The sequence below is a fragment of the Carex rostrata genome, chromosome 4 (genome assembly GCF_964058835.1).
Source record: "Carex rostrata chromosome 4, lpCarRost1.2, whole genome shotgun sequence".
Lineage (NCBI taxonomy): Eukaryota > Viridiplantae > Streptophyta > Magnoliopsida > Poales > Cyperaceae > Carex > Carex rostrata.
Window position 1 is genome coordinate 5,483,945 of NC_135921.1, and position 16,616 is coordinate 5,500,560.

Below are 16,616 nucleotides of genomic sequence, written 5' to 3' on the forward strand. Positions count from 1 at the left end.
CATAAATGACTTACATTTCTTCTTTCTGATATATATAAATAAAAATGAAACAACATGCTTTACTTTCTCTTCTCATATTTGAATCCATATCCTATGAGGTAACAAAAATATTTCTGATCAGAATCCGGACCAATCCAGTCTTAAAGGATAATGCACATGGTCACTTTAATATTCGTGTAGATTCTGATCAAACGGTCCGGATCTAAACATAAATGTTCTGTTACCTTTGATGATATAAATTCCTCATACTTCTACCCTGTAGTACATGCAACTAGAGATGAGCCTCGCCCTGCTCGAGTCCTCATCATCCCCCCGGCCGAGATTCCATGTCGATACACTCTATAGATCAAAGGGGAATGTGTGTTAGTTCGAATCGAGGCGAACAGCTGGACTGATTCTACAAATTAAATTAATTGTGCTGGAGAGGGCACAAATTTCATGTTGCTTATGTAAAAAATGAAATAAATGAAGTTATGCTAAATGATTGTTAACAGAAAGAGAGGAAAAGTGTAGAAAAGTTATTGAAATAGATCTAATTTGGGCAAGAGAAAATAAAATGTGAAACAAGCAAAATGCTGTAGCATTTTGTTTTTTGTGTTTTGAGTGAGGTGAAATTCATTTTTCTTTTCCACAAATGATTTCAAGTTTATAAATTCTGATTTCTGTTGCTGTCAAACAAGCAAAATACTTCACAATTTTTTTAATCAATCTGAATTGCTGTTGAACATTTTGTACACAAAGGGTTCTACAAATTCTTTGCAATTATAAAAAATATCATGGTCAAAATGAAAGAGACTGGAACTTTGTCTTTTATGGAACTTGATTTATATATATATATATATATATATATATATATATATATATATATATATATATATATAGAGTTAGGTTGGGGTGCTATGGATAGCATAGAGGCCTCTATGCTACGGCTCAATATTCGAGTTTTCAAAATCCAAACGGTCAATCCGAACCGTTCATCTTATTCTCCATATTAATATCTGCTTGGAGACCAAATTTTACATTTTTCTGAATTTTTTTACTATTTATTAAGCCACTTTGAAAATCGCTAATCCAACGGTTTTACTGTTTTGTGCAGCCACCGTTGGATCAACAATTTTGTAAAATACTTAATAAATAGTAAAAAAATTCAGAAAAATGTAAAATTTGGTCTCCAAGCAGATATTAATATGGAGAATAAGATGAACGGTTCAGATCGACCGTTTGGATTTTGAAAACTCGAATATTGAGCCGTAGCATAGAGGCCTCTATGCTATCCATAGCACCCCAGCCTAACTCTATATATATATATATATATTAGCGCACAAATGGGTAGTATTTTTCTTTTTCTTTTTAAATGATGAGATGTAAGGTCAAACCATCCAAAATACTTTCAAACTTCTATAAATATTTTAGATGATTTATTTATTTTGTGAGTTTCAAATCTATGACCTCCCACATGAAAGTCATATGTCTTTGCTACTAAATCAAAGACAAATTCTTACAAATGCCTAGTGTTTATTTTGTTCAGTGTAGTCAATATGCTTTCCTTGCTAATGAAAAGAAATGAACTCCATCTTCATGCCTATTTATCTGTTTAGTAAATTTTATGAGATTTTTTTGAAGGTTGTCGGCAATAAATATATTAATAAAGAAAAAAGATTTACAAGAAATCTTATGAGATAAATAGGCTGATTACTGAATTAGGAAGAGATAATTAACGAGCTAACTAGTACCTGTGTAATGACAAATAGAAGCTTCAAGGTGAATGATTTCTCTCTGTTTTTTTTTTGCTTTCTTTCACTGGGCTCAACACTTGGGTGAGAGAGCTGTCCTGATATTTCTCTCTCTATGTAATGGGGTCCATTCTATTCAGAATTTCAGACAATAAAAAATAATTTATTTTAGCTTAGTTATCTTCCTTTTTTTCTTTAACTATTTCTTCTTTTCTCCTCTGATCTCTGCACTTCGTTTTATTTGATCAATGAAATTATAGTAGACTTTCGCCTACTGCTTAAATAAAGACATTTTTTTATAAATAGAACTTAAATAAACAAAGAATGTAAACGCTCAGCTAGCTATAAATTAAGATCAAGAGTTTCAAAATTATGATAAATCCAATTTCTGTAAAATTAAACTCACAGGTTTTCTTGATGAACACAAGCTCATAGCCTCCAACCAGCGTTTTACTCTTTTATTTTTAATTTTATTAATTTGGCAAGCGGATGATAAGCAAACATGATATAGCAAGTAAAAAGGGCATGTGCCACGTGACATAACAATTACAATTAATATGAACACACATACAATTAACATTGCAAAAGCAACTGCATGGAAATATGGTGATTCTATTATTTTGAACATTACCAAGTAATAAGCACTGTTCTAGGTTTTAAACAGAATCGTTGCTCTCTTATTAAAAGAATTAAGCAAACAAGAAAGTACGCAGTATACAGTAAGAAACCTTGTGTGTGCAAACTGCTCTCTTTCATAAAATCAATTGATACATGAGTTTTTCGTGTAACATGTGTTCACCTTGTCATATTCTCCATGAAAAATTATGGAATCATAAATTGAAACACAACACGCAGGACATGAATCAAATACATTTATGGGACTGGGTTTCTTTACACAAAACAGAGGTTAGACAGATATTGAGAAAAAATATGTACGAAGTAGTAATGTTATAAGCTTGTTAGTTAGGACAAAAAATGGTTGCTAAACCCTGATCAATAGTAATATGAATTGTGGGCCCGTAAGACATAAGGTATTGCTTTTGTTTTGGTTTATCATCTCCATTGAGTGATGATAAATTTACATCTCCTCTTGCTATCACCTCTCCATCAACATCAATTATCCCCCCTTTTCTAGGGTTTCCTACTCGCTGACCTGGCGACAATCGAAATGCCTTAACCTGCCAAGTCAATTCACATCAGGGTACCATTTCTCAATTTCTATTATATTTCATTTAATGAGAAGGGGTTAGATCAAACCAAAGTTTACCTTGATATAGGTGACGTAAGGTGAACTGACGAAAGAGCCATCACCCATCTTGAGCATTAGGCTTAAGAGCACTGACTTCGGGCAATCTCTTATTATCACAGCATCCAAGTAGCCATCTGAAAACTGTAATTTTTCAAAAAATCAACTACTGATTTTACAATCTGGAGGTTTATCAAAAAGAAATGTTGAAGTACTTAATTGCAAAAATAGCCCCGTCTGTTTTTATTTTCAGTAAAATTATTTCTTAACAATCTCCTTTTTTGGGATATGTGCCAAAAAAATTGGACTGGATTTACAAAAAGCTCCAAAATAAATTTAACACCTAATTTCACCAACCTTAGCTTTAGGTGCTTGCATCACATCTTGGTTACACCAGGGCACATTATTAAGCCAAACATACACAAATGGCCCCTCTATAGACCTCCAATGCAACTCCTCGATTGAAACAGAGGGTCCTTGGTATCTCTTTGACTGGAGAGTTTTATCATTGCCCACTTTGCCCCCTGGGGACAAAATGGGGTCATCATGCTTATTTGATTCCTCTGTTTGGGTTAGTGGCACCCCAATCGATTCATATCCTGGGGCCGGGATAAACTGGACATCTCCAGTATACTTCCTCAAATTCATTATCCTGAGAAAGGACTGCATAAAAATAAAACAGAAGTCTTATTTTCAACTCATATTTATATGCTTTGAAATGGGAATGAAGAGGTTGTAAACATTGGAGAGAGAAAGAGAGAGAGAGACTGACATAAAAGTCAAAGCGAGCACTTCCCATCCACCTATACTTCTCGGACTCTATATCGACATCAGCTATAAGGCCTGTATTATACAAAATTAAATATACGAAAACAACACAACTGTGACTATCATATAAATATTTTTAGCTTTTAATTGGTAATACTATTTTACCCCAAGTCAGCATCAACACACTGAAGAATTTGGTCTCTCCTTGTATGACAGATGCTACATCAAGCGCACGCTTTTTACCTATCATCACATTATCATAAAACGAGCACGGGAACAGTTATGAAAAGAAAGAACTATGCATATATGTTTCTCACAAGAATAAAACATGGAAAATAATTGAAAATAGTAATACCTTTGATAATTGAGAACACAGCATTCGATATCGAGCATGGTTCCCCAGAAGAATCCAAGAGAGATTTTACCATCCCATTTCCAGATCCTAAAATACAAAGGTCAATTTTTTTTTTTTCTGCGATGCCTAATTTTGTATTAAAATAGCGGTTTAGGTACCATCTGACAAGTAAATATACAAAAGAAAAATAGGTTGTAGAAGTAGAGATGAGAAATTAAACCTGCTGGGATTATGCCAAGTGGCACTTTAATGGCCTTGTTCCAGTCTTCTCTCTGCAATAAGCCATTCACCACCTAGCAAAAGATTAACATAAAAAAAGGTTATGATAAAATAATTTTGTTTGTCAAGGTGTTCAGATCTGCAGATACCCACATTAATACAACCTGGTCTTGGAAGCATTAAGCAACAATATTTGTAGTGTCATGAAGATTGAATGCAAATAAAGAAACACATAAATGAAAAGGATCTCAATTAAATGTAAACAAAATGATATATCTCATGTCACCCATGTGATTGTATTATTTAATGAAACATTGGGTACATTGAACGAATTGACGTGGTCAAAAACATATAAGAAATCATAATTTTGTCAAATCGGAATGAATTGTTTAACTTGTACCGATACTAGAAAATCACAAAATTACTTAATAAATAGGAAATCTACTTCAGTGAGTGCCCATCCACTTGGATGCATCACCATGATATGTTTGTTTAAGTTATTACGGTGCCTTTGTATAGATTCAAACACATCACCTTGATAATATAGATAAACTTGGGCAATACATGTATAGAATCCATCGTCTTAATAAGAAGATTTCATACAAGCTATTCTACATGTAACTCATGGAACATTTTATATTGTAAAGCCTGGTTTCATTTGATTTCAAGAACGAAATCAAGAATAAGACAATTAGGTTCTCTATAAAACCCAAATTAAACAAGATTTAAAATGTCAGTTTCCTTTGTCTGCATCAAGCTTAATAATTTGTGTGTGTGTGTGTGTATTTTAAGTTAAAGAAGTAAATAAGTTTAAGAGAATTTAAAAAATACTAACCTCAACAAGAACGCCATCACCACTAACACAAATTATTCCATCAAATTTCTTGATATCGAGCGAACCCACAATTTGTTGTGCATGCAACTGATAATCGGTTTCTAGAAAACAGCACATGTTACAAAAAGATCGGTACAAATTTAGCATTTAAAAAACCAGATCAACAAAAGAAAAATGAAAAAGCACTGACCTTGCACAGTATATAGGAGATTTGCAGCATCCAAAAGAGGCTTTACTTCATTTGCAAATATTTTTCTTCCACATTGCTTCCCTCCAAAAGGGTTCACAATTATATACAATTTTTTTGGCCGACCTTTTACATGAAGAAGGACACATATAATGTATCAAAAACTAAGAGTAAATGCCAAATTAAACAAATTGTGTTGAATTTACTTTGTTAGATCCAAAAAATATCCCATTTTGGTCAAATCAGTCATATAAATATAACTAGATTTGGTAAAGAAAAAGGTTAATTCGCACATAGCCAATCCCCGGGCCCCTCCTATTCCTGATCAAAAGAAAACAAAAATATTTGATGGGTTCCTTAACTATCTAATTAATGAAGCATTTAATACCTCTACAGGATAGAAATATCAAGTAAAGGTAGAAGATAATTTATCCCGTCGCTTGATTTAAGTTAATAGTCCTTGGAAAACCTCATATTGCAAAATCCTGGCACTATTTTCATTTTCTTAATTGTATTACAGTTTACTTGTGAGTATATCAAACCCTTCTATCACATTATATACATCTCAGTACTTCCTTTTTACTTTTCAAAAATTTATTATTTGGTTGTTTCGTTATAAAAAAAAAAAAATCAATACAATAAGAGCAGAATGCAACACGGTATAGCTGATAATTTACATGCAATTCAGCAAGACAAAGATTATGTTGCAAAATTTGTGCAAGAGTGACGATTGCAGCATAAATCTGTAAACATTTTAAAGCTTCAATTAGGAAATCATACCTAGAGAGCCAATACAAGCGCTCAATCTATCTCCCCAAATCATCCCTTTCTCTTCAGTCTCCAGCTCAAACACATAGTCTTTTCTCACTCTCTTCACCTCCCGCTTTCCCGCGCCCAAGCAAGAAGCCTCCTTGATCTCCTCGACGAACGATCGGACGGTCAAGATCGTCCCCCTCAACTCAATCCCCAAAACCTCCTTATCCAAAATGAGACGCCTCACTCCGGCGAAGGCGTCCGCCGAGCGCCACACAAGATCGCCATTCACCGCAAGGGTCGCTTCGTAATCGACGCCGTTAATCCGTACATCCTCTTTTAGGGTTATACCTTGGGTTTCCAACAGAGTTTCTTCCCCTGCCATTGCTGCTCTCGTTTTCTGTATTTTAGTTCACAAAAAATGAGAGAAAGTGCGAGGTGCTTGCACTTTGTGCAGAACGAACAAAAGCAGGGAAATCCTGAGTTTGATCAGATTCCTTGTATCAGATTCTGTGTAGAAATACATATAGCGAGTGAGTTTCGTGGGCCCTTTGGAAACATCAGGAAGACCAGAGTTTGATCAGACCGTTCATTTCAGATTCGGGTTGAAACAGCGAATTGGTTGTAAACTTTGATGTATCATCAGGTATTCTGTATTCAGGTCGCATGTGCTGCACGCGTTTTGCGGAGATGAAATAAATCTGCTGTTATTCCTTGAATAACAGGAACCTGTTATTCGATCCTAACTGTTGGTATTCGTCAAGATTTGTATATGAAAAATTTATTCGTTGAGATTAGTGTTAGTAAACATTTGAATGGTTAGGATCGGCATAACAGGTTCCTGTTATTCTCAGGGAATAACAGCAGATTTATTACCTTGCGGAGAAGTAGGAGTTTGATTTTGATGTAACAACCGCTGGCTACTGGTCTGCTAACCTGCTACCAATCGTTCTGTCAAAAGTCAAAACTGCCATCCCATTTTTTGATTCCTTGGATAGATATTGACAGAATTAATTTGACATGATCAAATCAATAGATATAAAATAAAAAAGCACATAATTAGTGCTCATGAAGTCAAACTTTACCCTTTTTATTTGTGACAGCTTATCTTTTCGAAGTTATTTAAAAGATGGTTGCTAATTATGGCTATTTCATTTATTTCTCGTCTAATGTAATTTTTAAAAATAAATAAATTTATGCAGAATTTATTTTTTAAATATATATAGTTTGTCTATTTGTGAAAATAGAGAATTATGTATAAGATGAAATTTTAACGATTTTTCAGACAATAAAGTTATTGTCCTTTTAAAAAAATAGGTGTTAATTATCCCAAGAGGCTCAGTATTTATTTACCAAATTCTTTATTTTATTTATTTTATTTTTTTGCCAATTACCATTTTTTTTTTCTTTTAATTGATGATTTAAAGATAAGATGGTTGTTATTCAGAACGCAACAATGCGTGCACGTCTTCAACCACACACTGAAGTACTTAATTCAGTTCTAAGGATATTAAAAAAAATGTGACAAGGAAAGTCGATAAGCTATAAAAAAAGATATGTATATCTAAGTGCTTACGTAATTAAAAAGAGATAAAAGTTGTTTTTTCATGTTTTTTTTCCCATTCAATAATTCTTATTTATTTTCGTGTTTTCCTTCTAGATCTCGATAGTATTTATTCTATGCATGACACTTGAATTTTCTTTAGGTGAGGACACATTGATGTGATGTGAAAGGGAAAATATAATTTTCTTTGTTTGATTTCCAACGCATATTTTATTCCATATTTCACAACTGTAAACACAGGGCGTTTACAAATATAGAAAGAGTGCTAATTAAGGCCGATTTTTTTATTAATCGAAAATAAAATTAAAAAATATTGGAAAAGGGTATCGTTTTGCTTGAAAATTGAAATCTAAAAAAAACGGAATAGTTTATCCCATCTAGCTACAGTGTCTAGACGAGATAAACCATTCCGTCTAGATTAGTGCTCCGCTAATCTGGTTAAGTAGAAAAAAAAATTATCTTGTCTAGCACTGTAGCATTTTTTAAATTAAAAATGCTATAGTATTAGACGGGATAATCTATTCCGTTCAAGATATATATTTTTAAGTTAAATTGCTATAGTATTAGACGGGACATGATGGTTTATCCCGTCCAGACACTATAGCTGGACGGGATAAATCATCCCGTTTTTCCTAGATTTCAATTTTCAGCAAAACGATTCTCTTTCGCGAAATTTTTTATTTTTATTTTCAATTAATAAAAAAATTGGCTAATTAAGGTGTACATAGAGTAACAAAAAATTACGGATATTGTATCTAATTTATTACTTTTAATATATGCATATATTTATTTTCGATTAATAAAAAAATCGGCTAATTAAGGTGTACGTAAAGTAAAAAAAAAATACGGATATTGTATCTAATTTATTATTTTTAAAATATAAAATCGAACTACCAATCAGAGAGAAAATCCACGAACTCAGAACTAGTCAGATACCTAACCTCTAACCTGGTAGAATAAGATTCGGACCGTTTTTTTCACTGTGACACGAAAACACTTAGAAAGTTTGGATTAAATTAATGCTAATGCTTGTTGGATGAACCAAACTTTATTCTCGCGAATGTATTTATGGTACAATTATAAGCAATGAAGACAACTCGAAGGTATCTTAGAAGTTAGAATCAATGAAAACGATGTTTTGTCGTGATTCGAACTTATATGACAAGCGTGCGGTCCTAAAAGTGGTGCAATAGTGCAAGCATTTAATAGTGTGATATAAGTAGTTGATATTTTGCATCCTTCAATTCACAAAACAAATATGAATTCTGTTGCAGACGTAGAAAGTTGTTGCTGGTCCAAACTCCAAACATCGATTAGACGGACCCGGGTGAGCTATTTTTTCATTAGTTTGTGAGTCCGTGTCCCCCCGTATCTGAGATACAATTTTAAAAAATAAACGGTCCAGATTAATTTCATCCATATCTAATTTAATCCAGTCCCTAATATGACTGTAAGAGGTCTGCTTGTACCAAGCTAAAAAAACGGTCCGGATTTCCTGCTTGCACCTTAGGTACCTAGAGTGATACGGATTCTTAGTTTGTCGGGTACAAATAAAGATAGATTTTGTTTTCTGTTAATATAACATGTAAAGATTATTTTATACTAATTATTCTATACAATAATTATTAAAAAACAAAAAAAATATTGATCCGTAGTATAAATCAATTCACACTATGCATAGTACCATAGCCTCACTCTAGATATATTTAAATTCACACTATGCATAGTACCATAGCCACAATCTAGTCTCTATATATTTAAATTCACACCATGTCACCATGCATAGTACCGATATCCTCACTATACATAGTACCATAGCCTCACCCTATTCATAGTACCATAATATGATTTAGTTTTATTTATGACTCTTGTATATTTATTCAATAACATCATTTTATATGTTTTCATAATCCGTATTGTACTAGAACGTGTTCGGATGTTACGGGATTGAGTCCAAATCTGCTGAAATCCCAGCTCTGATATCAGGTTCTGAAATACCTCCTCTCTGCCTATCTCTCTCATCTCTCCTATGAGAAAGAGGAGAGAGGAGGTATTTCAGGAACCTGGAATCGGAGCTGAAATTTCAACTGATCTCAATTCCACGGGATTACGGAATGAGAATGAGAATGAGAATGAAAATTCACTTTTAAAAAAGTAGGAACTCATGGGTACAGAATGCATGGAATTAATTATGAGAATATGAGAAAATGAGTGTTTATTTGTATCATGGGATTAAGACATACGGGTGAGGTTTTTTCTTTTTGTTTTCATTAGCTTATCGAATACGGAAAAAAATATTATTTTTTGTTAACTTAACAGGTAAAGATATGAAGATGCTTTTGAAATTTTTATTAATATAAAAAATATATTAAATTTCAGAAACTATCCAGATTTTCGAGTTTTTTCGAAATCTACTCAGATTGCAAGTTTTTTTTGGCGATTTTAAACTGAATTACCACAAAAAAAATTTACGGTTTGCAAAAAAAAAAATGCTATAATTTTTACCGATTTTGCATTTTTCATTTTTTTAGTTAAATAGAAATATTTATAATTTATTTATTTTCGGAATTGAAATATTAGAAATATTTTATATATTTCTTTGAAAATAGATAGAATTATAAATTGATTTATTAGAAAGACTGCTACAAATAACCCGGATCAACATTTTTCATGCCGAATTTTTTGCGGCGGTAAGAAAAATTAATATATTATTTTATGAGTTTTTGGGAAAAAAAAAAATATGCTTTGAATTTGAGCTATTGATCGCGGTTTAAAAGTCACTTTAAGATACTACAGAAAATATTGTGATCCTTCTAGTACATTTAATTTCTAAAAAGTTGTATCTATTTTGAGAATTCTTTTTGAATAACAATTTATCTTAAATTTTTTTTTTTTCAAAAATAGATACAACTTTTAAAAATTAAATGTACTAGAAGGATCACAATATTTTTTGTAGTATCTTAAAGTGACTTTTAAACCGCGATCAGTAACTCAGAATCTAAACATTTTTATTTTTTTTCAATGACACATAAAGAAATATATTAATATTTCTTATAGCCGCAAAAAATTCGGCATGAAAAATATTGATTCGGATTATTTGTAGCAGTCTTTCTAATAAATAAAATTATATAGTATTCCATATATTTTCAAAGAAATATATAAAATATTTCAATTCCAAAAATAAATAAATTATAATGATTTCTTATTTAACTAAAAAAAATATGAAAAATGCAAAACCGGTAAAACTTATAGCGGTTCTATTTTTTATTTTCTTTTATTTTGCAACTGCAATTTTTTTTTTGCAGTTTTGGAATTCCAAAACCACAATTTTTTTTTTGCAATTTTAGACTGAATTACCGCAAATTTTTTTTTGCAATTTGGGTAGATTTCGAAAAAAATACGAAAATCTGAATAGTTTCTGAAATTATATATATATTTTTTATATTAATAAAAATTTCGGAAGATACTTCCATCCGTTGACCACTCACCCAACAATGAAAACAAGATCTGACCTTTCACCATACAATTCAGGGAAATCTTTTCAGCTGAACAAATCAGAAGGATAAAGATAATAACAATGTTGTTTTGGCTACATATAGAGCGCACAATGACACGTTATAGTCAAAACAAAACACATGATTTGTGCACTGCATGAAGCCAAAATAAAAATGTTAATATCTTTATTCAGTTCAGAAGCACTAATCAATAAAGGACGGCCCGGATCTGCCGTTATGACCATGTCATAAGTCACATTCAATTTGTACAGGGACTGAGTCACTGTGAGCGCTTACCAGATAACCAGGATGCAGTCTAAAATATTATATTAAAATCTTTTATCGGATCTGCATTAAATATCTAATTTTGTGTACATAACGCCGAGTGCGTATCCTTCATTAACTCAAAAAGAAATCTTTTGAGTTAATGAATCTCAACCGTCTGATTTTGAATGGAGTCAATTCGGCCTCAGCTTATGACATAGAGATCTTAAATATTAGTGCAGATCTAGTCTACATGAATCTTAAAACACATCAGATGATCAAGATTCATTAACTCAAGATACCCTTTTGAGTTAATGCAGAGGATACGAATTCCGTGGGCGGTGCCTATTCGGGGTGATGTAGGGAGCCAGTATTATTTGAGCTTTGAGATTCGCGCAGAACGCCTTCATTAATCACTGACATGCCCATGATTGTCTACAATATGGTTGCATATTCACTTGACCTATCTTATTCTTATCAAAACATTATCCATACCAGATTTCCTGGTATGGATACAATGCCCATACAATTTGATTGATGCAACATGATACAATGCTTTAATAGTTCCCTAAGAGTTAGAAACCAGATTTCGAGGTTAAAAATTAAAATGTAACCAGAGACAAAATTTCATACATAAAATAACCAAGAAAAGAATAATTTGGAATCACTCAATCATACAATGTTTTGGCAGATTGAATTCTGAGCTTCTTAGTTTTATTTTTAACAATCTTTTCCTCCTTTTTCTCGCCTATAGAGACTGCACGTGCAATTGATTTCATTTTTCTTACATTCTTCGTCCTTCTAACTTGTGGCCCCTTGTTTATTTTCCTATTCTCATGACAATATACAAATAATTAGAAGAAAGCCAAATCGAAAAGCAGTGAACAAAGAATCAAAACCTCCCAATTGTTACCCCAAGACAACCCGTTAGGATAATTGGAAAGCCAAATCATCTGTTCAGTTCCAATTGGTCAAACCCGACCTATTAATGTGCTGGTGCAAACCTGATTTGGTCAAATTTGTTAGCAGAACAATGCAACTCAACCAATGCAACTCTTCAATGGTCCATGCATGTTTTAGTAGTGGTCTTGGGTGCATATTATTATAAAACTCGGTAGAAGAACAAATCATGACATTATTTTTACTGCTGGAACTGGTACACAGACCATACCACTAGGTATTGGGACAAAGCAATTACACTAATTTCAGTACTGGTCTTGGTAAAAAATAATGAAACTAGGTACAGAAACAATAACATAAGATACTAAGTTTGGTACTCTTAACACAGATACCATAAATCCATAATACTAATACCGATATAAGTATTTCGGAAAGGTAACAAAAATTCTAAATAAGCAGGAAAATTGATTATTTTGTTAAAAAAAAGAAGTAATTCTTACCTACTGATAGAAGATGGTCCAAGGTTCACTGCTTTTCCCTCAGTAGTATCCATAGCTGCAACAATTTCACAACACAGTCAGGAAATAATTTAACTAACGACGAACAAAACCATTGAAAAAATGATGAGAAATAGGAGGAGACGAATTTATACGTTGAGGAGCATCAGGCAGCGTCACGAAGCCTTGAGACGAGGTATCCATTGGAGCGACTCCTCTGTTGTTGTTCTTCTTCTTGTTCCTGTTCTTCGCCATGATCGCACTTCGATCTCGATCTAGGTTAGGGTTTTTCGTTGTGCGTCTCTCTCTCGCCGCCCCAGTAGAAGGGTAATAAACTCTTGGAATCCGGGGCCGTCCGATGTGATGTTAGAGGCGTTTGATATACATCAAAATTCGTGCGAATAGTTTATCCCAGTTTCATGATTCGTCCGTATCAAGTGCGAACAGTTTATCCCAGTTTCATGATTCTTAATATAAATTTTGGTCGTCTCCAGTTCAGATTTACGGGAGTTTTCCGCCTCCAAATCATGAGGCCTGATATGTCTGGATAATGAGTGGAGTAGAACTAGGGTGTTCTTAAAATCCATCGAACGGATTCAAACGATGAATCTGAACCATTAAAATTCTCGTGATGCGTTTACATGTAAAAATATTTATTTTTAAAATTAATTTTGCATAGAGTCAAGTGGTCAAAAAATGAATGCATTAAAATTAATTTATTAACCTTCTAATTTTGACCGCTTGAATTTATACTAAATTAATTCGAATGTTTAAATTTCACATGTAGACACATCACTCGTAAGTTAGGCGGATTTCAACGGTTCGGATTCATCATTTAGAGCCAATTCGATGGATTTTAGACTTGAATTCACCAAAAAACTTGATGAACTTAGGAATACCCTAGTTCTACTCTAATGAGTGCTCAAATATCTTATTATTTCATGTTCTAATTGTACTTTAATATTTTTATTTTCAAATTTGAAGTTCAAAAAGATGATCCGAACTGCTTCACATGATATCTACGTTAAAATGTGCTTAAAGATCAAATTTTATATTTTTTGAAATTTTTTTACTATTTTTTAAGACAAAAATCATTGTTTTTCAGGAAATTGTAGATCATCTAAAAATAATAATTTTGTATCTATATTTAAAAATAGTAAAAAAGTTTCAAAAAATATAAAATTTGATCTCCTATCATATTTTAACATGGATATCATTGAGCGGTTTAGATCGTCTGTTTGAACTTTGAAATCGAAGATAAAAATGTTAGGGTATGGTTGGAGCATGAAGCAATGGGGCATTTCAAACAATAATTTAATATTTTGATAAGAAATTTATTTTTGTCGCATATATTTTCAAATATTTTTTCTTTATTTGACATCTACAAATTTTCACATTTTTTATATTTTTCTGATTTTTTCTTCCATAACAAACTTAAAATTAAAAAGAAGAAGAAGTTAAACATGATCAAATGTGACTACATATGATCAAATCTAACCAGACTTGACAAATCACATCATATTTATTCACGGCGTGACTAAAGTACAGATATCATATTACAACTTTACAAGTAAACAAAACCAACAATTATAAATAAGATGTTACTTTTCCTCAAAAAAAGAAAAAGAAAAAAAAAAGATGTTACTATTTTCATAATTTATAAAACCCCTATTATATTCGAAATTTTAGAAGTCTAAAAGTGCCACTCTTTTCAAAATTAATGAAATCTCTCTTATTCACATTGTCATTTAGAAATATTTTAAACAGTGTTTATTTAATTTTCATCCAGAGAATTTCCCCTTCTCGTTTAGGAGAGCACAACACGATGTAATTCTTGACTGGAGAATATGGACTTGTCAAGCACTTAGTTCTCAAAGCCCAAAATACTATATATATATTACAAATTGAGCCCAGTTTATCCACCAAATTTTGAAAAAACAAAAATGAAATGCTCAGATCTGGCCCAGTTTACTACTCGTTATTAATGTTTACTTTACTTTAAAATGAAATGCTGAGATCTTAAAAAAATGTTTACTTTACTTTAAAACTGTTTTAACGTGGGTGGGTAGTGTTGTGCATCCTGTTATGTAGGAAATAAAAAAAAATGTTGTACTTCACGATTCCACGAGAGATTTTGAGAATTAAAGTTCATGATTGTAATGGCATGTTATATCATTATCAAATTCAACACGTTATTTTGTGATCCCAATTGTCGACATTGGATTCTCTTGGACTATCATATGTGTGTGTATTTTGAAGCATAGTGATAAATGAATTATTCGGGTTCGGTTTGGTGATGACAAAAATTTGTGATTCGGGAATGATTCGGATCAGATGTCTCGGTCCTGCAAGAGAACAAAAAAAAAACAAAAATAATGTTATGAAAGAAATTCAGAAAAAATTGGTGAATTATTCGGGTTTAATTCAATCAAAGTTTGGTCAAACGAATAATTCGGCGTTCGGTTCGACATCACCAAAAAAACAAATTATTCGAGTTTAATTCGCGAATAACTCGTGAATCTTGTGACTATGTTTCGAAGTAGAGATGGGTGGTTAAATTATCCAAGTGTTTAATATTTACAAGAAATTATTTATTTGAGTTTTGAATGTAAAAAATATTATTTTTGCATTTCCTTTTTCGTTTTTATAACATGTGATGTTTAGTGTAAGCATATGATATTTAGTGCATGAAAAAGTAAACCTATATAGCTTTGAGAGTTTATATTGTCAAAATATTCATAGTTTGGTCCCGACAAATTAATTATTGAGTTTTATACTGAGCAAATATCATAATTATTTAATGAGGAGGGTTCAAATGCATCCAAATTTTGGTGCATCCAAATGCACCCTATCTTTCAAATCTTTTTTCTCCGTTTTCAAAGTCCAAATAGTCAATCCGAACCGTTAGATGTGATCTATATATTAAGATGTGCTTGGAGACCAAATTTTACATTTTTTGAAATTTTTTTACTATTTATTAAGCTACTTTGAAAATCGCTGATTTTACATTTTCTGGACCATTGGATCAGCGATTTTTCAAAGTGGCTTAATAAATAGTAAAAAAATTCCAAAAAAAATGTAAAATTTGGTCTCCAAGCACATCTTAATATATAGATTGCATCTAACGGTTCGGATTGACTATTCGGACTTTGAAAACGGAGAAAAAGGATAGGCTGCATTTGGGTGCACAAAAATTTGGATGCATTTGAACCCTCCTCTTATTTAATTTTGTACCTCCATATATTATCTCTCTATTTTGTGTGATATTATTTATTATAAAGCTTCCGGTATTAATTTAATGATTTAGATATTATTAATAAATCAACGTAATACAGGTCATTTTCAATATTCAAGTAATAATAAATTATGAATTGGCACACAATTGATATTCTAATTGAAATTTTGGACGGTGTGATGCTGTCACTTTGCATTGTCACCTGAGCTTGATGGTGAAAATTCAATGTATATATAAATAACTATATCTTTTCGCATTAAGCATTTCATATCTGGGTTTTACGTATCTCAGTTATACACTGAAATTTAATAGAAAATGAAAGTTCGAAATTATTTGGAAGGAAAATTAAAGATTCTACTTTTGTAAATGACGTGTTTCGTGTTTGCTGTTTGTACCTCAGTAGCATATCCCCTGCATGGATGCAATAAAAAACAATAAAAAGAACTGGAGCTTTGTGCGGGAACACTAACGATAATCGAGGGGTAAATTCGTCATTTGGCTCCAAACAAAGTCGCAGTCTCGATACCATGCAGCCGCTCGTATCCAACGGTTCAGCTAATCTGTAT

At 32.1% G+C, this 16,616-nt stretch overlaps 2 protein-coding genes across 3 annotated transcripts; both read right to left on the minus strand.

Annotated features, from left to right (window-relative positions):
* Window positions 1-2,585: 2,585 nt before the first annotated feature.
* On the minus strand, window positions 2,586-6,586 carry SPHK1 (sphingosine kinase 1). Of its 2 annotated transcripts, XM_078300830.1 has the most exons (10): window positions 6,124-6,586; window positions 5,347-5,469; window positions 5,157-5,257; window positions 4,323-4,395; window positions 4,103-4,189; window positions 3,913-3,990; window positions 3,752-3,822; window positions 3,337-3,642; window positions 3,001-3,123; window positions 2,586-2,911 (listed from the first exon to the last, which is right to left on the minus strand). In XM_078300830.1, exons 1-10 carry the CDS (start codon window positions 6,479-6,481, stop codon window positions 2,693-2,695), a joined length of 1,539 nt encoding a protein of 512 aa, XP_078156956.1. In that variant the 5' UTR covers window positions 6,482-6,586; the 3' UTR covers window positions 2,586-2,692. The 2 variants fall into 2 exon arrangements, with proteins under 2 accessions (XP_078156956.1, XP_078156957.1); XM_078300831.1 differs by lacking the exon at window positions 3,913-3,990.
* Window positions 6,587-11,952: 5,366 nt separating this feature from the next.
* On the minus strand, window positions 11,953-13,161 carry LOC144552840 (uncharacterized). Its single transcript, XM_078300846.1, has 3 exons — window positions 12,971-13,161; window positions 12,819-12,873; window positions 11,953-12,246 (listed from the first exon to the last, which is right to left on the minus strand). The coding sequence occupies exons 1-3, from the start codon at window positions 13,068-13,070 to the stop codon at window positions 12,087-12,089; spliced, it is 315 nt and encodes a 104-aa protein (XP_078156972.1). The 5' UTR covers window positions 13,071-13,161; the 3' UTR covers window positions 11,953-12,086.
* Window positions 13,162-16,616: the final 3,455 nt, after the last annotated feature.